This window comes from Vigna unguiculata, chromosome 1 (assembly GCF_004118075.2).
Source record: "Vigna unguiculata cultivar IT97K-499-35 chromosome 1, ASM411807v1, whole genome shotgun sequence".
Classification (NCBI taxonomy): Eukaryota; Viridiplantae; Streptophyta; class Magnoliopsida; order Fabales; family Fabaceae; genus Vigna; species Vigna unguiculata.
In genome coordinates this window covers 33,071,816-33,094,979 of record NC_040279.1, presented here as the reverse complement: position 1 = coordinate 33,094,979, position 23,164 = coordinate 33,071,816, and the positions used below count along the sequence as shown (strand labels likewise).

Sequence of the window (23,164 nt, the reverse complement as noted above, 5' to 3'; positions counted from 1 at the left end):
ATAGGCAATCATCAAACCATAAATAAAAACAATTTTTTTATTTTTTTTAATTATCAACTTTGAACAAATAGAATAAAGTAAAAAAAAATTGAAAACAAGAAATGTATTCTTAAACCAAATAACTCCTTAAGTTTTCAACAGATCTAAGTTTGTTTTTTCATGACGAAGATCCAAGCCTTGTACAAAAGATAATCACCCAAACTATCAAGTTGCCAAATGCAAAGCATTGCGATAACATGCGAGTCTCACATAATACAACCATTGTCAAAACAAACCAAACCTGAAGAGTTGTAATCATGTTCACGGTGTGGATAAATAAAAAATCCTCCTTGAGTGCTTCACTTGAACTATTTTTGTGATATAAAAATTCATGTAAAATATGTTTTTTTTTTCAAACAAAAAGATAATGTTGCAATCTCCTAACTTACTCCCAGTCCCCATCCTTCCAATACTCTATATATGACAATATATTTGTATTGAGTAATTTGATAAAAACGGGCAAAATCTTCCATTAAATTTAAAGGGGCATTACCTACCCAACAAACTCAAGTTAGAGAAATCAATATTCTTAATTCTAAGACAACCATTTTTTGGTTTGGGTATCCAATCCCAACTCACCCTTGGGACTTTACAAGTTACCTCAGCTCCTCGCCAATTTTCTTTATGTGCCAACCAAGATGTTCAGCACCTTTTTAAGAACTCTGAAAAGAAAAGAAAAAATAAAACAAGGACAGCCTAGTTAATACATAAATAATTAAAAGAATTCGTGCCCCAAAAAGACAATTTATTTGCCCTCCCAAAACGTTCTAACTTTGTTCTCATAGTATCAATAACAAGTTGCCGAATAACTTGCATCCTAGAATTATAACAAATAGCGTTCCCAGAAATGTATGGGAGCTAACCTTCGCTACACGAATAAAGCGAGATATTACCCTAAAAAATAACCATCCACATTAATTTAAAGAGGTTTCTTTCGCTAAAATTGATCTTCTGGGCTGAAACCAACTCAAACTCTTAAGAATTGCTTTAATCATCCAAATATTTCAACAATCAGCTTCTCCCTACATATGGTATTGTCTGCAAATTGTAAAAGTGAGAATTTGACAACTGATTATCATGGTAATCCCGAAATATACCAAATTCCACAGCCTTAGAAGTAAGGCTAGAAGGCCTTTCGGGCTTTCAGCTACAATGTGAAAAAGGAAAGGTCAAATGAGAATAAGATGGGTAATTTTCCAATAACTTGAGCGAGTGAGTACTCACATTGAAAGTTACATTATGGTGATATGAACTCATTTTTCCAAACTCGAGTTTATCTTTTGACCATGAGATATTGTTTCTTAAGAATAGTTCTTATACCCGGAACTAACCACCGGATGAGTCTCATGCCCAAGATACAATAGGAGATGTAATAAAGCAAATGGTTACAAGAAAATTTTCCCTCTGCAAAAGAACAATTACAACTCCAACAGAGAAGTAAAATCACACAACTCATGATTCTGTACAAACTATAGGACATCTTAGAACAAGACATACACAGAGAACCAAACACAGTAAACGTGACTTCAAAAACAAGAGCGTTAAGCTTCTTTGATGGGGAATACCAGTTGTCTCTGTCTATCATAAAAAGGATGCCAATCGAGGATCTAACCGATGTGGAAGACCACTTCGAGCGCCCAAAGCTCTACACTTTGTAGCCGCCTGAAGTAATTACCATGAAATTAGTACTAAGAGAAAAAAAGTTCTTTCAATTTTCCCATTTTGGTTTGAAATACTACTCGAAGAATATCCTTTTATCTTGAGGCAACTTACCACTTGAGCAGCAAGTGGCAACATTTTCTCTGGTACCATGTTTGCACAGATAGCTAAAAAGTAAGTCAGGGAGCATAATCAATTACCCACAATATAAATCCAAAGCAACAAAGAAAAGATCTTTCAGTAAACCCAAACACGGAAAAATGACAATCATGTTAAGGTTAACTCCTTCACTGTCTTTCACCTGGGGGACTACATTAATTTCTTAGATCTGTTTAAGTGATTAGGTAGGAGTGTATTACTTTTGAACGAAAAATTCCCGTCCGTCTCTAACCATTGATACCATTGTTCTATTACCGTATTGCAGGTTTAGATCTGTTTGCTAACCACACAGCTTCCAAAAAAATAAGAGCGAAGTTACATAATCTGATTTTGTATGGTACTTCAGACAACAAAATCATGTCAACTGAATAGATACTACAGCAAAGTTGTTAATAAAACTGGTTCTATACTTGCCCCATTAAGATTTCTGAAAGGAAAATATGGGAAGGACCTCAGTTTAAGATAGAAAACATTGTAGATACACCACTTGCGTGGCCTAATGGGGATGTTCTTGCTACATTTCTAGCCTAAATGGTGACACAAACACAAGAACAAAAGAAAACAGGAAAACCCATTTGAAGTCTCAAGTAAGAAGCTTATAGATAGAAAAATAAACAACTTTTTTTAGGTCCTTGACCACACCTACCATACATAATCGCTCCAATAAATGCATCCCCAGCACCAGTTGTGTCAACCAGCTCAGAATCTGGTATCTTCTCTGCTGTTCCAATATAGAATCTCCCACAAATTGTTCCAATTCCATTTGCTCTGAATTTCTTCACTGCCTGAGAAACTCAACCAGTAAAGATAAGGGGAGAAATATCTACAATTTTTAATTTTTGTCATTATCTATTTGACATGGAATTGGACTTATTTTATGTCTATCTATAATGTATACATTCTCCCAACTCATATTAGTATATTTCCATTTTAACTGTCAAATTAGAATAGCATTGTAATCCACAAATACGTTTATTGCAAATTCAGTGATTATTTTTCAATGTTCTTTCAGTTCATTATTTTATAATTAATACACATTTAACTTCAACATAATTCATATGAAGCTAATAACAAAAACATATGTTGCATTTAACCAATTTTACCCATGTATCAAAACAAAAAAATTGATGTCAATTAGACTACATGACATACAAGGATGAACCTTGACTTCCGTTGTTATATTGAAAAGGCTTAATTACACCATTAATCATTGGAAAATGAGTAAGTTTTTTATTTTAAGCACTATTCTAACCTAATCTCCTAGCCCTGGACTAAAGCATCCAGGTGTGTCTGTTCTTCATATGATAATTCCAGGCTTATTTAGAGAAAAGAGGTTCCCCTCATTGCTCGAGTAATTGCAATCTATGACTCCCATAATCAAAAGGCAGATAAATAAGCCCATGGTTCTATTCTCATGCTTGTTTTTACATGATTTTATATGCTACGATATCTCCTGCATGTTTGCTTACACACTCAAGGTTGTGAAATACCACAAATCGTGTTTATACCACCCATGATTTTCCTTTCTCTTGGTAATTTTTTTCTCTTCAATACAGTAAATTCCTTCTTACCTGAAGAACAAAAATGTATATCCGTATACTAAATGCAAAATTGTAGAATATATCTTTACATTAAAATAAAACTTGTAGAAGTTTAGGTAAACAATATTTTACCAATGGTATGCAGGTTGGGATAGTCAAGCTATCACGTTTCCCTTTATATAAGAATTCTAAGAAACTCTCTACATCCACTTCTTCTATGTCAGCATCCTCTGCCAAAAAGAGTATTAGACTTGTAAGTTGCATATGCTTCTAGAAGAAAAAAGTGCAATCTAATGCAATAACTTAAGAGCATTATGGTGTCCTTCAAGAAGTTAAATTGGAAGGCCAGTGGTGCCTTTACCATTTTCACATCTTTCTAACATTAGACAACCATCTTCACCCAAAGTCACAATTACAAAGTTGATATTTGGAAATCTTAAAAGCATGGTAACCAGTGCACTCGCGATAGATGGTGCTTGCGTCCAAGCCTGGCACATAAATACAAACAAATCCTAAATAAACTACAAGAAAAAGTAGAAGCATATGGACACATCATTTACATAATCGGAGGAGCAGCTAACGTTAAAGCAATTAAATTTAATCATGGCATAAAAAGGAATTTTAAAGTATATGTAAATAGAATATTTGTTTTTGGGGAGCTGATGATTGAGAAGGGGAACATTTTGAAAACACGATGAAATGTATTTTCAAACTATGGCCTTCAAATAGAAATATCTCCTTTTTTTAAAGTTGAGAAGAGAAACGTTTTGTAGTAAGTCATACTGTCAAAATTCTAATGAATCCAAACTCGCATAGTTCAAACTAATTCAAAATACATCTAACCCAAAAGATAAGTTGATTAAAGATGAGAAATAAGTTCCTCATATTTACACTACCTGTGGAAATTTGGAAGAGCATACAACAAAATCAGCTAGCTTCATGAGCTCATCCAACCCTTCTCTTGGTGATTCTGCCTCAACTAAAATAGGAATATTATTACGAGCTGCCTGCAATTGAAAATCCAATGACTAAGACTATGGTTCGTTTGTTTAAGCTTTAAAAGGTGTCACTCTATGATTCAACTTACTTTAGGGCTTGCTTTCAGAGATACTACTTTTACACATCTATTAATTTAACAGGTGTTTTTTATTAAAAAAGAAAACGAAGGTCTGATATTGAAAGCCAAACTCTTGGTAATGACTCCATCAGAAACATCACCCCTTCCCCAGCACCTGAGGCAGATCAGGTTTAGGCAGACTAAGTGTATAAAGCATTTTTTACATCCAAATATTATAATTACCATTCACCAAGTTGGGTAAAAATAAAAAAGTTCACCTCCAAGAAAAACCAAACCCCCACAGGGGATGCATCAACTGACAACCAAAAGTAATTTATCACTTACCAGTATGCATGCCTAAAAACTTGTCTCGCAATCATGAAAAACTGCAAGGAAGAAAAACATAATGATTACCTCTTGCGCAACAAATAGAGCAGTTTCGGGAAACATTCCATCAAAATAAACTAATCTTGCTCCATCGAATGCAGATAATAATGTTGACTGGGGTAGGTCATCTAGCATCATGGGAGGATCTCCAGGTGTGTAGATACTGGTGCGTGTTTTTCTGGAATTATTACTTATAATTTGTTAACTAAATTAAATTACAGAAATCCAAGGCAGATTACCTCAACTGTAAGCACATGTTTCTAATTTTCTATTTTAAAGCATAAGCTTAATCACACTTAATTCTGCAAAAAAAAAAAATGAAAATAAAGGATACAAGAAGTTCATTGTAAAAATATACTTCCAGGATTATGGCAGCCGTTCTAAAACCAATAGAGTCACTAGTAATAGTCATGATGTGATAAACAAACTGAAACGCATTTCACTCAGGGCGGTAGTGAAAATTACTTAAACAGCACTTGCACGAGTAATTTAAAACAACGCAAGTCTTTGTCATAATATTAACAAACTAATAAACCTTATGCATAATATCATGTTCAGAACACAATAAACAAGGGAGGAAGTGGCTGAAATACCCTTGAGCTCAGGTATCAGGTCATGAGACTATGTTTTCTGAAAATCTTTTGCTGAGATCATCATATACCTTTTTATGCCTTAAGGCAGCATGTTTCTTCATATTGTTAAAGATACCAAAATAAATGTTAATCATGCAAAAAAAGTCGGGAAAAACATCCAAAAGCAACTCTTACGTTTGGTTGTCTACTAGTACATAAGAAAACGTTGAGCTACCACCCTTGGATACCTGAAAAATAAACGAAAAATTTTTTAATTCAATACACGAGAACTAATTAGGTTAGAATTGCAAATAGTTAAGCCTCACAATTCTTCTTCAACAGACAATTTTACAATAATACAGAAAAAGGTCCAATCATTACGGTGAAATTAAAAATTCAACCAAGAATTTTTTTTATACATACATCAAGTGTAGGGATTAAAAAAGAGAAGTTTTTTTTTTTTTTATATATATATACATACATAGAGTACAATGAAGTGTAAATGTTTTCAGGTGCTGACTAAAAGAAAAACGATGTCAAGTGTGATCACTAAAGCCTACACTGTTCCATCTTTGCCAAACACTATGATCAATTCCTAAAATGTAGAGATTTCCATACATAGAGATCAAAATGAATTTGTCAACTTATTAAACAATGCACAACAAAACTCTCTCACCTAGCTACTCACCAAGTCTCAAATTCAGAACCATTAACTACGCTAAAACCATGCAATGTGTTAATTGATCTTCGTGCTCAGGGGATTTTATCGTTATTATGATACGAAGATAAAGTATTAGTGACGTAACAAACTGCACGCCTCGTAGAAACAGGAAAAACAGTACTACGTGCATGCATAATCACTCAAATTTGGAACGGCAGAAACGAAGAAAAAACTAGTAAAGAAGACTAATCTTACAACAATGAAGCTAGTATCGACGCCATCGGCTTCCAGCTCCTTCAATATAGCGAAGCCGTGCGCATCGTCCGCAATCTTGGAGATCACCTTCGGCTTCAAGCCGAGCCGAGCCACGCAAGTGAGCGCATTACCGGCATTGCCGCCTCCTTCAACCTTTAGCGAACAGCTTCGGACCTTATCGTCGGGGTTCGGAAATCGGTCCACCGTAGCAAGGAAATCCACCGCCGTCATTCCGTGCCCGACCTGTACATCAAAATCACATAACAACCTATGCGTTTATAAAGAGTGATACAGTGTGATGGACGAAACAACGCACGACGATGCGATTTTCGGGAAGAGGAGGAAGCGCGTCGGAGGACATTTTGATTAAATTGAAACGGCGCTGGAAGCGACTATGTGTGTCAAGATTGTGGAGGACGCTGCCATTGGTTACGCTGAACACCTTCGACATCATCGCAACGAAAAGAATCGATTGAGTTCGAGTTCAGTAAGTAGGTGACTTGTTGCTATGCAAGACTGTGAATAGATTTTGTTCCATTTCATCATATATATAAATACTTTTGAAAGTGAAAAATAAATAATAAGTCGTTGTAGTATAGTGGTAAGTATTCCCGCCTGTCACGCGGGTGACCCGGGTTCGATCCCCGGCAACGGCGATATTTTCGTTTTGTTTCGTCATGTACCATGTTTTTAGTTAAATAATTTCAAAAGTAAAAATTAACATCAAGTCGTTGTAGTATAGTGGTGAGTATTCCCGCCTGTCACGCGGGTGACCCGGGTTCGATCCCCGGCAACGGCGATCTTTTTATTCTTTTCATCATATGTTAGATTTTTCTAGTTAAATTCTTTCAAAAGTAAAAGTTTGACATTTCGTTTTTGTAGTACAGTGGTAAATGTTTCTATCAGTCACGCGATAACTTGAGTTCGATAGCTAACAACAGCGGTACTTTGCCCTTTTTTTTTTTTTTTTCTTTTATATGTATCTAAAATTCCTTCTCTTTTTTATATAATAATCTTTTGCAACATTTAAATCATTGAACACTTCTATTAAATTCACTTGTTACACAAAGCTCGGTCCTTCCTTTTTCTATATATCTGACCCATAAGCTTCGTGAAGGAATTAATTAACGTGAAAATGGAACTTTGAAAAGTTATATCAAGCATTATATACTCAAAGACCATGTGATCTTCAGAAGGGAATAAATTATAAAAAAAAAAGTGGAATGCTATCTTGGCACTTGCATAGACATAGCAGGGATTAATTATGTGAAAAGAGTTTGGAAGTAAATTTTGTGCACCACAAAGAAGGGTTAAAGTGGCTTTGCCTTCAAATTTGCCATTTGTGGAAACAAAGAAGAGTGCAGCAGAAATGTCCAACATTGCATCACTTCTTCTGACCAAAAACTTTATTCTTAAAACATATAGCTCACTTCAGTGGTATAGAATGCTAGTTCATGAAGGATGCCAGACATGGATCTGTGTGGTAAGGGAGACCAGTTCTTGCTCCTATAGCTCTGCACTTGGAAGCTGCCTGTAATCACCATCAAAATGAATGCATAAATCCTCTTGCACTATTCATTTCTATTAATTATTTATTTATTACTTTAGTGTATGAGTATTTACCACAGTAGCAGCAAAGCACAGCATTTTCTCTGGTGTGAAGTTGGCACAGATCGCTGAAACCAATAAAAAACAGCACACATTAATGAAGACTGACAAGTTACTATTGAAATGTAAAGGATGTAGCAAGAATGGCAAGGCAAATATGAAATTTGCATGTGTCCCTTTGAAGGACACGAGGTAAATTACCATAGAGAACAGATCCACTAAATGCATCTCCAGCACCAGTTGTATCAATAAGCTCTGATGGCGGTATATTCTCAGCTGTTCCAACGTATAACTTACCACAAACTGTTCCTATACCTTCTGCGTGCAATTTTGTCACTGACTGGAAAGTAAATGGAAAAGAAAGATATAAATAAAAAGTTTAGCAAATGCAAATAAGCATATAATGTTAAGTTACATCTTAAAACCCTTTCCATAGTTTCAAAGATGCAAGTGACCGACTATGTCACAACTTCCAGAGAAATGATTTTGCACTTCGTCATACACTCATTCATCAGTTTAGGTAGTTGGCTATTTGGCTTGGAAAAAAAAATTATATAATTAAGTAAAAATGTTATAATTGTAACTGGTTGATGTATAAAACAAAAACCATAACAAGGAAAAATAAATGCTAATTTTACTAGGATTTCCTTAAGGTTGCATATGATGTACATTTTTCTGAAACGATCACCTTAGCTGTTAACAATTTCAGAATGCATGTCAAATATTAGCAAATTAATGCAGGGCTGATAAAAGGACCAACCACTTGTGCAAAGGTTTTCCTGGTATCATTTGAATGCCTTTCCAATTTTGCTAGATCACTAACATCTATATTTTTACCAAAATAGACTTTTCGTTTTTAGTATCATAAAGAAACAAATAATGAGTTACACAGGTTATTACAAGATTAGTTTATTGAAAAAGGAGTTTGTTTGTGCTAAAGGGCATTAGACACCCATGAGGACCTTATTACTGTCCAAAGAAAACATACATCGGTAACAGTAATAGTTTTAAGCATGTGCTGCATTATTTGCAAACTGGATTTCATATCAGTAATACTAATACCAAAGCAAAGAAGAAGTGTTTAAAGTTTCATTGTGAATACTGATGATATGCAGGTTGGGATGTGTGAGCTTCTGTTCTTTCTCATCTCCAGGGATTCCAGTAATTGGTCAACATCCATTTCTTCAGTGGAAGGACCCTCTGTCAGAAAAAAAAAAAAAATCATAGTAAGTGTGGACTTGTTTAAATTAAAAGAAAAAATAAAATATACTTAATATGCAATGTAAACATTCTAATTCTGTCCAGTGATGGCATAAGACCAGCTTCTTCAAGATAACCATTTCAACACCCTCCACTTTTGAAAACCTAACATTAAAAGAAAAAAAAAATTGAAGAAATGAAAATGTACCATTAAAACTTCTCTCAAGCATTATGCAACCATCTTTTCCCAAAGTTACAATCACAAATTTGATGTTGGACAACCTTAAAAGCATACAAACTAATGCTTTAGGAACTGTTGATGCCTCTGTCCATGCCTGTCATAAGAGAAAGGTACATCAGCCGTGTACAGTGAAGCCTACGGGGAAATGGAACAAGGTTTCAGCAAAAGTAAGGGACAGGAATTTATCCAAAACTATACTAGTTAAAGCAAGAAAAGGAACATGCATTTATCCTTGGTATCAGAAGGTGATATCCCTTCATCTTCACAAAAAGGAAAATACGATTAAGGAAAACATAGCATATGCAAGAACATATGATAGAGCATTAAAGGAATAAAACCCCAAATTCAGTTCTTGTTTTGTGTCTAGTGTGTGTGTGTTGTATGAGTGATTAGGTTTCTATCATCAAGAAACCTGTCAATATATCCATGTATAAAAATGCACAAAACTACTTTAGAATAACTTAAAGACGTTAGATGCTAAGACCGAGTTGACTCGGCTAAAAACACATTTATTGATAGACCAGTAAAATGAAAAGGCAGCATATTAAAATCAATTCACTTCTGAACATCAAATACAAGGTTGATAGGATATCTCTATATTGAACATTCTTACAGTATATCACTTCCAGAGAAAACAATACACATACCTGTGGAAACTCTGCAGCGCACACAACATAATCTGCTAATTTCAGGAGATCATCCAATCCTTCTCTCAGCCTTTCTGCGTCCATTAAGATAGGTATATTCTTCTTAACTGCCTGTACTGGAAAATGAGAATTTGTTATTTCCCATCAGATGATGCTCTCTTTCATTCTGAACCTCTTTTATCGGAAGAAAACAAACTAAAAGACATTAAGTAGATATTTCAACATACAACACAGTTGAAAAAGACAAAGCATGTTATATCAATGGATGGACTTGCAAAAATCTATTACCCCTGGCAGCATTTTCACCCTTATAAATTTATCCATCATGTAAGCTGTGGTTATATCATGTTCAACCATTAGTGATATAATGATTGGTACCATTTTAATAATACGTTACTAAAAGTTCAAAGTTGATTTTTCACTGAATTCTACAGAAAGTTTTTCATGCTTCACATTGCTTCTTTTATTTTATTTATTTTCTAGAGAAATGGGGATTAGAAACTTCAACTTCTAAATACGGGGATGATTAGACATAGAATTCACAACACGCATCAAATAAATTATAAAAGTAATAACCTCATGTGCAACAACTATAGCCGTTTCATGCAATCTTCCATCAAAATAAGCAATTTTTGCCCCATTCAATGCAGTTAACAAACTTGACTTGGGAAAATCAACTGGCTTCATTGGTGGATATCCTGGGGTATGAATACAAGTACGGGACTTACTGAAAAAATAGAATAGAAATTAGTCAAGTTACAAATATAATTTCTCATTACCAGCAACTGCTTGAAGATCTTACTATTATGAACCATTATGTTTTATCCTTGCTAAGGATAACCTATTTTTCCTTCTCATGCATGCACTGACTGCTGAGTAAAACAACAGTCTCAGGCACGCAAGTTGATAAACAGACGAAAAAAGGGGAAATAAATAGAGAAGTATGGGTTAGGAGGTTTAGCTCATTTCCTTTTTGTTTAAATTATACCGCAGTACCCACTATTTTCATGCTCAATACCAAGCAGGAGATTGTCGCCAGAATCTACTCCACCTAACCGATTTCCCTTTACTTCTGAAATTGGCTCATTATATTACTCAATGGAGACAGTGAATATGATGAAACCGTATATGCATGGGATACTAACTATGAATTAAACTGCCCACAGGAGAGTGCAAAGAACTAGCTGTATTATAAAAAAATTCATTGAAATACTGAAAAGGAAAAGGAAAAGGAAAATATAGCTAAGAGTAAGGGCTAAACAACTATAACGAAACAACCAGAGCAGAACCTCATGTCAAGTGATAAACATATAATAAATGAAAATATAAACATCATGTTTATTGTATTTTATGAGAATTTATTCTAGGAAGGGGGAGTTAATAAAAGTAAGAGGAACGATAAGTCAATGATCATTACTTTTGGCTGTCCACAATGACATACGTAAATGGTGTAGTTCCCTCCTGAGAAACCTGCATAAGAGCAAGCACTATAAATCGATAAAATAATAATGACAGCAATAAGTGAACACCAATTATATACATGAAAATTATATATAAAAACAAACACAAAAAGGAAAAGGGTCAAACAGTAAACTTTGAACAGAGTGTTTAAAAATTTAAGATCATAGAGGCACAGTCAATTCCATATAGTAGCCCAGTGCAATAAGCTTCAGAAAAAGGCTATATTGGTGCAGCAGATTACAGAAGGAATCAGATTTGGTGCAGTCAGCTTTTCCATACATTCACACAGTCAGCCATATTAACTAGTGGATGAAAACCGCACAGCTCATATTTCAAAAAGCTAAGTTCTTTTTGTGAGCTAAAATATTAGTCGTCGACCTTCCATCCAATGATTGAGATGCTGATTGTGTGAATGGGTGAAAAAAGTAACTGCAAGAAGTTTTTCGATCACAGAGTGGCTGCTATAGCAATGATAGCAAATTCAACGCAGACAATTTCTAACAACAAGCTATAAACAAAAAACACACTCCTCTTCAATACATTCTTTACTATTATTGAGTGAACAGTATGGTCAAAACTCTAAAAGAAGTGAAAGGTTAATACATGTTCAATAATCAACATCTACACTCAAAAAATCGCATGTGAAAGCCAAACAGTCAAAGACACAATCATATTAGACCACTATAATGCTATAAAAGAAAAAAGAGAAGACTGAAAGTGTGAGAAAATTACAGCCATGAAGGATGTATCTACCCCATCAGCTTCTAGCTCACGTAATACTTCCCTGCCTTGAGTATCATCAGCAACCTTACGGAAATGAAACAACATAATACAAAAATGAAAAAAAAAAAAAAAAAAACATGCCCACAGTGTGTGTGTGTGTGTTATAGATTAAAAAAAAAAAAAAACCTTGGAAATTATTCTTGGTTTGAGTCCTAATCGAGAGGCACATGTTAAGGCATTGCCTGTATTGCCACCTCCTTGAACCTAAACAAATAACGCACATATCCAAAGAAGAAAGAGGTGTTACATTATAACTATAACTATTGATTATCATAACAAGATGAGATGAAAAGAAAACTAAAAAGACCTTGAAGGAAGTGGTTCTGATTTTTTCATCTGGTTTTGGATAAGCTGCAACAGTAGCCAAGAAATCCACCGACACCGCTCCACACCCCACCTGCACACACTTTCACGTAGGGTTACAAACCAAGATTCCATCTTTCAGCTTCAAAAATGAAAAGGGTAGACGCAGAGTAAAGAAAGAGGACGCACAACAACGGTATTTTCACAGGCACGGGACATGGTTTTTGTCTGAGAGGCACTGTTAGTTGGCTCCAACTGAATCTCAAATACTGAAAGTCACGTTCATTGAGCATTTTCTGGTGTTTAAAGTCAGCATCAACTAAGCTTAAAATATTTGCCCGTCATTGTTACCTCAAATTGTTTATATTCATTTAACGAAAAGGTTTTTTTGTTAAAACTAGTATTTTATATATGATTGTACGTAAGGATATCAAAAAATCTGTACCCGGGAGTATATGCGGATATAACTCGCAATAGGAAATGGATATTAAAAATAGATATTCGCTATTCGCGGGTACAGATATTTTTGTTACCCGCATGTTAATGAGGTGGGTATGGATATTTGTACCTCCTAAATTTTAATTCAAAAAAACATCCATATATATATATATATATATATATATATATATATATATATATATATATATATATTAGTAAAAAACATCATGAGTCTTCATTTAATAATGGTGGTCGGATTAGAGTAGATTACTTCCAGATACTGTGAAGGCATTGATGTGTCTCCAAGACTGGTTATGGACCAACATGGAAAGTAATGAAATTAACACTTTTACTTAGATATTTTAATTAAGTGACTGTTAAAATTTGTTAATGAACTTCTTATGTCTTCGGGCTATTATAGACTAAAATTGGACAACATGAAACTTTATACAATGTTGCAAGAGGTGAACATTAATGAAGTTAGTAATTTCTTTAATATTTCATTCAAAAATAAACTACAATATAAATTGTTAGTGATTTTTTATTTGTTTATTTTTCAAGAATCAATCGGAGAAATGAGACGTGTTGATTCAAGCACTAATTATGGTTAAATATTTGTTTTTTAAAATATTTTTTTAAATACTCGTGGATACCCGTGGATACTACCCGCGAATATGAAAAAAATAGGCGGGTACCCACACAACGGATACCCGACAGATATAGATACGGATACAGGACGAATATTTATTCAACAGGTAGAGTATGGGGAAACTACTACCCATACTCTACCCGCCCGTTGACATCGCTAATTGTACATCCTATTGTGTTGTTTAAATGAATTTCAATTGAAATAATCTCTTACTGATTATTTAATTAATGTCTCTGGGATATTGTTAACAAGAATAAATACATGGTAAATATTTTTCTAATTTACAAGGACAAGAGACAAAATCTTGATTTAAGTAATTCAACATATCAAATAATATATTGTTAACTACTATAACTTAACCTTTCTATTATAGACTTAACTTTGTATATATATTGTTAATTGTTATAATATTTTTAAACGTTAACTGCTATAATTAAAACTTTGTATACCATATATATAAATAATTATTTTAATTAAACTAAAATATATGAGTAGTTCAAATTTAGATCAAGAATTGAAAAAAAAAACTTTCAAAAATAATAACTAATTTAATTTTATAAGAATTATCATGAAAAAATTATACTAATAAAAAATTTAAAAAAAAATAAGAGACAAGATAACAAAACAATAAATTCTAATAGACCAAGAGAATTTAGAACACAAGTTTCTCTATGAATATTTTTAAAAAATAAAAATCATATATATATATATATATATATATATATATATATATATATATATATATATTTACAGAATTGGGGATGATTTGACGTGCAGTGACAGAGATCAAATGAAAGGCCAAACTAAGACAAATCATACCGAGAACCCAAATATTATATCATTAAAATACAAATTAATAGGTATTATTAAATCCTATATAGGAATAAAAGGGCCAATAAAAGAATTAAGAACTTAAATTAGATTATAGGTATAATTATTGATTTGGTCCCTCAATTTTTTGAGTTAGTTTAATTTGATCCCTGAATTTTTGGAATGTTTAATTTGGTCCTTGAGTTTTTGGAAGATGTAATTTGATATCCTTATTTTCTAAAATGGTTCGATTTAGTATTTCTCGTTATATTTCAATTTTTTAAAATGGTTCAATTTAATACTTCCTGTTATATTTCAATTAACGTCGTTTGTACACTCTGTCACTATGCAATAGAAATGTGAGTGAAGTTATTAATTGAGTTGGTTTGTTGGATGTAGTTAACATCATTTTAATCTCTCTTTTAATGTTTTCTTGATTATGTGTATTCAGTATGATATTAAGATTAAGGTATAATTAGTCGCAACGTACCCAGTTTCGTCCCAATGTATCTAAATGATACCTGCTTTTAACTTTGCATATACTTAGTACCCAAATTAGTTAATTTGCATCAATGTGGTCCATCCCGTTAAGTTTTCAGAAACGCCGTTAACATATCAGTAATGTGACATTGCAGAACAGATACGTGTCAATGAAAATAATTGTACAGTGGCAATTTGTGGATAACATGTCATACCCTATTTGGATTGATTCTCCCCATTCAAAAAACCCTAATTTCCCATTCCTATCTTCTTCTTCTTCTTCATTTTTTCGTCGGGAAGCTGATTTGTTGCAGGGGTAAGGTGGCGAGTGAAGTGGAAAATGTCGCATGGTTTTAGTCATTCGTGGTCGTCTTGTTCGTGTGGGTCACATAACCACAACGTTTCTTCTCCTGGTTCTGTATCTGGATCGTGGGTGGAATACCACATCTCCTTCACATTGGCATAACTCATCTCCTTCAGAATACCCAAAACACCATTAAATTAAACCACGCACAACACTCAACCACTAACCCTAAACCCCACCATCCCAACAACAAATAATGCAATCAACGACAAAAACAAATGGTTTGTGCACCTGCAATCCCAAATTGCTGCCAATTTGATGTCAATTACACCTTCAATTTTGTCCACAATGCATGAAATGGCCCAAATTTCGTAAACCCTAACTCCAGAAAACCCCTATTCTATTCCCAATTCGTGTCTTTTTTTCTTTTCAATTTCCTCTTACGCTGCACTGTTCCACGTCACACACTACTCTCGTGCCACGTCATAACATTTTTTCTCACTTAACTGGTCAAACATTATCTTATTTAACGGAGTTAACGAAAAGGGACCACATTGATGCAAATTAACTAATTTGGGTACTAAGTAGATGAAAAGTTAAAAGCGGGTACTATTTAGACACATTGAAACGAAACTGGGTACGTTACGACTAATTATACCTAAGATTAATTGTTTAATTTGTTGCACAATGATCATTTATCACTATACAAACGACGTGAGCTAATATAATAGGAAGTACTAAATTGATCAATTTTAAAAAATAAGAATGCCAAATTGAACCTTTTAAAAATTCAGAAACCAAAATGAACAAACCAAAAAAATTAAAGAACCAAATCAATAATTATTCCTAGATTATAAGATCTTATATTAAAGATACTCCGGTTCAAATTAAATAGACTCTAACATCTAACATTGGAGATACACACAAGAGTTCATAGTAAATAGGTATATCAAGGAATTGTCATAGTGAGTTCATTTTTGACAACATGGAACGTCCTTTGTGATAGACATGGAAACGGAAATGGAAAGACGCCATGAGATACAATTCAAGGCATTTACAACACTGTTTAAATTACACTTCCTCCTTGTATAATGAATCAATATTTCAAAATTTGTCAACGTCTCTGTATCTCTCCAACCATAACATGAAAACTGCAGAAATTTGAGATCCCTAAACTAAATCAGTCACTTAATCATTAGTTCTGATCCCTTTAGAAACTGTACATTTAAAAAACAGTGGAAAATCCCCCAAACCTCTTAAACCCAGTAACCATCATTCCAATTACGCTTGGAAGAAGGTCCTCCATGCTCACTCCGACTTCCTGTAAATCTATGTAAGGAAAGTTTGTTTCGGACTGTTCTTAAGGGGCCTGATCTATTCCCATGCCTAATTGGTAACGATATCTCATCTCCAATCAAGCTTGATGTTGAAAACGGTCTGTTTTCCATTTCTTCAAGTGGACCAGAACTGTACTCCATAGTAATGAAGGAAGATGCTTGCCCATAAGTTAATCGAGGGGTTAACCCTCCCGCATTCCACCAACTGCTATCAGAAGGGGCAAGGTCACCTCTAAAATCGGACTCCTGAGCAGAGGAATCCTTCTGACTACAACAATCTCCACAAGTCTCATCTGTGTCATTGTATATTAACTTAAGAGCCTGCACAACTTCACCCATAAAAGGTCTCTGTGTAACCTCCGTGTGAACACACATTGAAGCGATTGCGGCAACCTTTGCCATGTCATCAAAGTTGTAACTTCCAGCCAAAGATGGATCCACCAGCTGTTCTAGTCCTTCTCTACTGGTCAACATTGGCCGTGCCCAAGTTACAAGATTCTCCTGTCCCTGAGGTTGAGACATATCCACTGGCTTTCTGCCTGTGAGAAGTTCAAGCAGCACAACACCGTAACTATAAACATCACTCTTGACCAGTAAATGCCCTGTCATTGCATATTCGGGAGCAACATACCTACAAAAATGAACACATAACATAGAAAAGGCAACAAATTAAAGCCTGGAATTTTCAGAGAGCGAAAAAAAGCACTGAACAACAATTTATTAGACGAATGAATTATTTAAAGAGGAGATAAATCTCCGCATGGTTAATATGAAGTACGTAGAAAATGTGTGCTTAACTATAACAATATTTACACTGGAAGTCATTGAAGAACTTTACAATTTGGCACTAAAAAATGTTTAGGACCGTACTTCATCAAATACTGTAGACAAAGTCTGTTTATACACTCACCCAAAAGTTCCCATCACTCGTGTTGAAATATGATTACTTCCTTCAGTTGCTTCTCTTGCCAATCCAAAATCAGAAACTTTGGGAGTGAAGTCATCTTCTAGTAACACGTTACTAGCTTTAAAGTCTCGATGGATTACACGGGGATTGGAATCCTCGTGAAGATATGCCAATCCTCTTGCAGCTCCTAGGGCAATTTTCATCCGTGCTTCCCAATCTAGCATCCCCTTTATCTTGTCATCACCTATAAGATCATTAACAAGCCTTTAAATGATTTAACAGATAACACAGAAAGATTAGTAAATGGGCTGAGCGTTATGAGCTGATGAAAATTCTACCATGCAGATGGGACTCAACACTTCCATTGCGAACAAGTTCATACACCAAGCAACGCCTGCGCCCCTCAATGCATATACCAATCAGTTTCACTAGATTCCGGTGATGTAAACGGCTTAGCATCTCAACCTCTGCAATAAATTCACGGTCTCCATTCTGATTATCTCTTGTTAGAAGCTTAACTGCAACTTCAGCGCCATCTTCCAATGTTCCACTATAAACACGTCCAAATCCTCCTTCGCCCAGTATCCGCTTTGAATTAAACTTATCTGTTGCTTTCTCAAGCTCAGAAAGTGAAAATGTTTTAACAGAGAGAATGGAAGTAGCCATTGTGGACATAAGTGACACTGATGTTGAGCTAGTAATACTGCTTGACAACATAGACCCCAAGCCTGCAGTGCACGACACATCAACCTTTTTATACTTCAATTTTATGATATAACTAAATAAATATAGGTAAGAAAATAATAAAATTACTAAAAATTACACAAGAACAAGTAAATACAAGACTTGCACCTCATAAATACAAATTTAACCACTAGAAAAAAAAGGAATTTGCTAACAAAATGTTTCATTGCTTGGCTACTGTATTTGAGCAGCAGATATGTATATCAATCAGTAACCACCAAGGGCAGAAAACATCTCATCCATAGTATTGATTCTGTACACGACAATAATAGGATAAATTTGGTATAACAAATCTAATTTAAAGCTGTCCAATTTTCATATTAAAAATTACAACACATACAGAAGTTAACGCATAAATCAACCTAGTTGATGTGTAACACCAAGGAGAAGTGACAGTAGAAAATTTTTCCAAGTAAAACAGATCATCAAACTGCAAACTCGTATTGTATAAAAATACCATATTTACTTGGCCAAAATAGAGCTTAACAAATACAATTGTTTTCACATTATAAGAGTAGCATAGAAAATAAGAAAAAGAAACTAAAAAAGCAGCCACAATCAATCAACGAAAAATTTAATCACCCAAAAAGGCATAGTTCTGTAAACAGTAAGTGATTAATAACCAAACAAAAATGATCTGCCAATTTAAACATCATAAAATTGTTTTTAAATGTGAAAATATTTCCAAAAGTATACCTGATCTCTTGTTCAGAGATGATGTGAATGCAGGGCCAACAGCATTCGATGGTCTCCTAGTCTTCTTCCATTTCAAAATAATTGAAAATGCTCCCACCAAAACCAGCAAGAGTACAAATGAAGATAAAGCAATGATGATTATGGTTCTCACATTCATTTTCTGGTTCTTGCCGACAAAGTTGGCACTGACCGGAAGAATGCCCTCAACACTTTGACTGGGACCACTCCCAACTAAAGATCCATATGGGGGTGAAGATGGCATTCCTGATACCAACAGCTTTAGACTCAAACAGAAACATTATACCAGTAAAATAAAATCTTATGAGGAGAAACACAATTACCTGGATAAGTAATATACACAACGGCATAATCACCAAAAAGGCTCCTATTTAGAGGAACCTTCTTGTGCCAAAACCTCTCATATGTCAAAGCTGCGGTTGTATTGTCAAATTTCTCTCCCAGCGGAACCAAATTAATATCAACAACAGTTCTTCCCTGATTTTGACTGTCAGCAGTGGCACCCATTATCTTCACCTGACTCTGCTCTAGATACGTGCCTAATGCAATTTCATTCTCTAACTCAGTCATTACTGGAAAAACAGCATAAGGTGCTACATCCAGTGTAAGTCGAACCTTCATGGGAATTACACAACCACAAGGTGAACCAAAGGGAGTTGATGTAAGTGGTTCAGTGCAGATTTGGTCGCAAGCTGCCAGAGTTTTCAGTATAAATGAGTATATAGTATGAGAGACTAACTGGGAAAGCCAAAAACATCAAACGTTAAGTTTAAAATCCAATCAATCAGCGAAAGGATTTTTTTAACAGAAATCACTAATTTGACTTTGCACAGAAAATGAATACTTAGGCCTATGGTATTAATTAAATCATTAAACCATTCTGTAACTTTGAGACACCCAGAAAGCTTGAAAAACATCAAGAGGCAAACACTGTAAAATAAATAATTTTTTCTGCAAGTTAGATGCGTTTCATCTAAGGAAGAGAACTGATCCAGTAAGAATTTCCTTCCAAATATTATGTTCTAGACATTATTTTTATTTATTTTGCCTTACCTATGAGTGGTAAAACGGGTCAACTCAACCCTTCCCTGTGATTAGGCAAGCTGACAGGTCAGCCCATTAGTTTTTTTTCATTTTTTTATTTTGTTACTTATATATATATATATATATATATATATATATATATATATATATATATATATTAAAAAACACACTTAATCAAGAGGATTATATCCTTTACATATTAAATTATTCTATTATAATTAATAATTAGAATTTATTTGTAAGTTATGATTTGAACTATAATATTATTGCATATTCATATCTTTCGAATAATACAATATAAAAAAGTTAAATCTTCTAAACTATATTTTTATTAAATTTTTTATACCTAAAAACGGCTGGAAGGACAATCTACCCCACCCCGTCCTACCTCTCACCCACCAGTCAAAGCAGCTGACAGGTTCAAATTGTAAACCTGCCACGAAAAATTAGATGAGGACTGGCAGCTCATCCCACTTTGTCACACCTAGTCTTACCATGGTTGACATACACCAAAAACACCGAGAAATTAACATGACTATAGAATTTGGATTACTACATAATGAAGAATCGGTTCTGTTGATCATCTTATTCCACTAAATAAAGAGTTCAGAAAAACATATAAATATATATATATATATATATATATATATATATAGTAACAACAAAAGTGTAAAGAACAATAGTTGATTAGATATTATAAATAAAGTAGTGTTTTGCCAAACTTTTTTTTCTCTTCTTAAAAGTAAAATGCTCCACTTATCTAATCTACTTTTTTGCTTTTGGCTTTAACCTTCATTAAGAAAATATACTTTAATATTAGAGATTTTCCAGATTTCTGTTCGGGCATTGACCAGCTTCTCTTTTTAAGGAAAAGAGAAGACCACCACTGCAGAGGCGGGGATATTACGTTATAACTATTTCTACCCTCAAAAGTGTAGGGGGAAGGGGGATGACTGTCTAAATTCCAAAAGCTACCTTTGTCTTCTGAAGGGGGTGGAGCCACTACATAAGGTCTCATGCTGTGATGGCGACGGTGATGATAATGATGTCTCTGTCTTGAAGTCATGTAAGGACCTAAAATAAAAGAATATTAGCCCTTATACACAAAGCTAATTTATGTTTACAACAAGAAGCTATTGAAATATATGATAAAATAATATACCTTGATGGTTTGGAGATGGAATGGGTGCAGAAGAAGGTCCAAAAGAAGGTTTAGCAAACCACATTTTAGCTTGTTCTGATGAAGCAAATGACACACTCAAAGAAAACGACTTCACTGCATGCAAAAAACCTATTATGTCATACATTACACTCAACAGTAAGTCCATTGCGGACCTCTAGGAGTAATAGCCACATAATTGTTTTCATTAATAGCCGAAAGTGTGATCATGAATGTGAATTATGTTTTCTGAGAACAGTCAGTTTGTGGATATTCTAGCTAAATGAGGGGCTCAACATGACGAGTCCTGGAGAATCTGGGTATGACAATGTTTTCCGGGAATTTTGCTGGTTGCAATTACATTGGGATTAGTTTTCTTTCTCTTACCATTTCTACCACCAGTACGATCCAACATATACTGGAGCATAAGCACACATAAATATCACATTGGATTCATAATGATAGAAGCTTATCAATCAAAAAGGGAAATATAGTTTACAGTATTCTCATCCAATCCAAGACTTTAGCCAATATCCAAGTATACTTCGCAATATACAAGAAAAGAACCAATTCAAAAAATGACCTTTTTGTAACAATTAATAACAGGGACTGAACACATAATGACCAGATTAGTCCCAAAGAAATACTTATAAAAAGGGATTAGATCAATCCATTCGTCTTTTAAGATCTGAGAAGCCAACAAGATGTGATGTGTTATTTGAATGAGCAATTCAATGCTAGGTTCAGTAGCGTACAACATAGAGAGATAGATGTCATGACGGTATATCAACATATGGATCAAATTTGACGACATATGAGATGATAAGGGGAAACAATGATATGCCACATGTAGAGAATGAAGGCAAAATAACTTGAGCTCCTCTCTCAAGCTAAAACAAACTTATACACTGAACTTTCATAGAAACGCTACCATTTCACTTTTCCCAATGTTGATTTTAGCTTATGATAGAAGCTCAATTTATTTCACTTTCTTATTTTCTTCTCCTACAAGTGTCTGTGTAAAAGTGTACCGAAACAAAAAATTTAGCACAACAAAACAACCAACAAACTAAAATTCAAACAACACACCACAAGAAAAAACCATAACATTCAAGAATTCAGTTACCACCATACTACAACAAGCAAAAATGTACAAATCCAGACTCAAGTTCAGTGACATTGAACCTTGTAGGGCACTGCTACATATTAACTACCAGTCAGTCAAGATAAAGCCATAACATCTAGTCAACAAAGCACACGTGCCAGCAACAAAAAAAAAACAAAAAACAACAGTAGCACAGAATTAGAGCTAAATAACCAAATAAGACAAACTCCTTAACTTAAGTTGTTTCTTCCATTACTCCACAATTAATTCTATTTTAACTGGTACAGCTTACAGTAGAAAATTAAGAGAGTGAAGGAGGAAGGAAGTGAGAGTAACGTACCTTGAGAAGAGGAAAGCAAGTTGAGAAAAGCAAGGAAGAAGACGACCGACACCGGCATTCTCTCTAGCCGCAGTCGACACCGGCGTTGAGCATCGTCAGGAGGAGAGAGGAAACTGAAAGAGCGAGAGGCAAACGTCGAGATTCCGGCAGGGCGTCCGGTCATGACGGATACGGCAGCAGCAGGCCGAAGCGCGAGAGAGAGAACGCATAGCTTGTAAAAAGGCGAAACGTGAAACGCGAAACCCTAGGAGAGAGAAGACAATGCAGGAGAGTGTGTTTCCGGATCCATGAAACGCGGTGGAAGATCTAGCCGACGAAAGCGGTGTGCATGCAGAAAGTCAGAGAGAGGAAGAGATCTCGAGAGAGAATTTGGAAGCGGAAGAGAAAGAGGTGAGTGGAGAAGGGAAGAGGAAGAAGAGTGGGGTGGGGGAGTTGAGAGCTTTTAATGCTGGTGGGAGTGTTGTTGACAGTGATACACTGAGTGATGATGCATTCAGTTTTTGAGTTGTGCTAACTTCATCATTCATTCACACACACACTCACACTCTCTTTCGCGTGCC

At 34.7% G+C, this 23,164-nt stretch overlaps 3 protein-coding genes and 2 non-coding genes across 7 annotated transcripts; 2 read left to right on the top strand and 3 right to left on the bottom strand.

Moving 5' to 3' along the window:
- Window positions 1–477: 477 nt before the first annotated feature.
- On the bottom strand, window positions 478–6,827 carry LOC114164193 (ribokinase-like). 2 transcript variants are annotated; one of them, XM_028048766.1, is made up of 10 exons: window positions 6,647–6,826; window positions 6,331–6,573; window positions 5,610–5,662; window positions 4,870–5,020; window positions 4,295–4,405; window positions 3,760–3,886; window positions 3,531–3,628; window positions 2,504–2,642; window positions 1,813–1,865; window positions 1,214–1,701 (listed from the first exon to the last, which is right to left on the bottom strand). In XM_028048766.1, the coding sequence occupies exons 1-10, from the start codon at window positions 6,782–6,784 to the stop codon at window positions 1,621–1,623; spliced, it is 1,194 nt and encodes a 397-aa protein (XP_027904567.1). In that variant the 5' UTR covers window positions 6,785–6,826; the 3' UTR covers window positions 1,214–1,620. The 2 variants fall into 2 exon arrangements, with proteins under 2 accessions (XP_027904575.1, XP_027904567.1); XM_028048774.1 differs by lacking the exons at window positions 1,214–1,701; window positions 1,813–1,865 and adding an exon at window positions 478–701 and having other exon boundaries at window positions 6,647–6,827.
- An 87-nt stretch (window positions 6,828–6,914) lies between these two features.
- Window positions 6,915–6,986, top strand: TRNAD-GUC. Its single transcript has one exon. It is a non-coding gene; the product is annotated as a tRNA-Asp (tRNA).
- Window positions 6,987–7,057: 71 nt separating this feature from the next.
- Window positions 7,058–7,129, top strand: TRNAD-GUC. Its single transcript has one exon. It is a non-coding gene; the product is annotated as a tRNA-Asp (tRNA).
- A 309-nt stretch (window positions 7,130–7,438) lies between these two features.
- Window positions 7,439–12,897, bottom strand: LOC114176911 (ribokinase-like). The gene is made up of 12 exons (XM_028062116.1): window positions 12,763–12,897; window positions 12,578–12,667; window positions 12,397–12,474; window positions 12,220–12,294; window positions 11,444–11,496; window positions 10,603–10,753; window positions 10,027–10,137; window positions 9,347–9,473; window positions 9,041–9,138; window positions 8,140–8,278; window positions 7,954–8,006; window positions 7,439–7,861 (listed from the first exon to the last, which is right to left on the bottom strand). The coding sequence occupies exons 1-12, from the start codon at window positions 12,790–12,792 to the stop codon at window positions 7,778–7,780; spliced, it is 1,089 nt and encodes a 362-aa protein (XP_027917917.1). The 5' UTR covers window positions 12,793–12,897; the 3' UTR covers window positions 7,439–7,777.
- Window positions 12,898–16,184: 3,287 nt separating this feature from the next.
- On the bottom strand, window positions 16,185–23,164 carry LOC114185575 (receptor-like serine/threonine-protein kinase ALE2). Of its 2 annotated transcripts, none has more exons than XM_028073403.1 (8): window positions 22,605–23,164; window positions 21,163–21,276; window positions 20,976–21,074; window positions 19,280–19,648; window positions 18,939–19,169; window positions 17,837–18,226; window positions 17,502–17,742; window positions 16,185–17,222 (listed from the first exon to the last, which is right to left on the bottom strand). In XM_028073403.1, exons 1-8 carry the CDS (start codon window positions 22,765–22,767, stop codon window positions 16,511–16,513), a joined length of 2,319 nt encoding a protein of 772 aa, XP_027929204.1. In that variant the 5' UTR covers window positions 22,768–23,164; the 3' UTR covers window positions 16,185–16,510. The 2 variants fall into 2 exon arrangements, with proteins under 2 accessions (XP_027929204.1, XP_027929196.1); XM_028073395.1 differs by having other exon boundaries at window positions 18,939–19,202; window positions 22,605–23,162.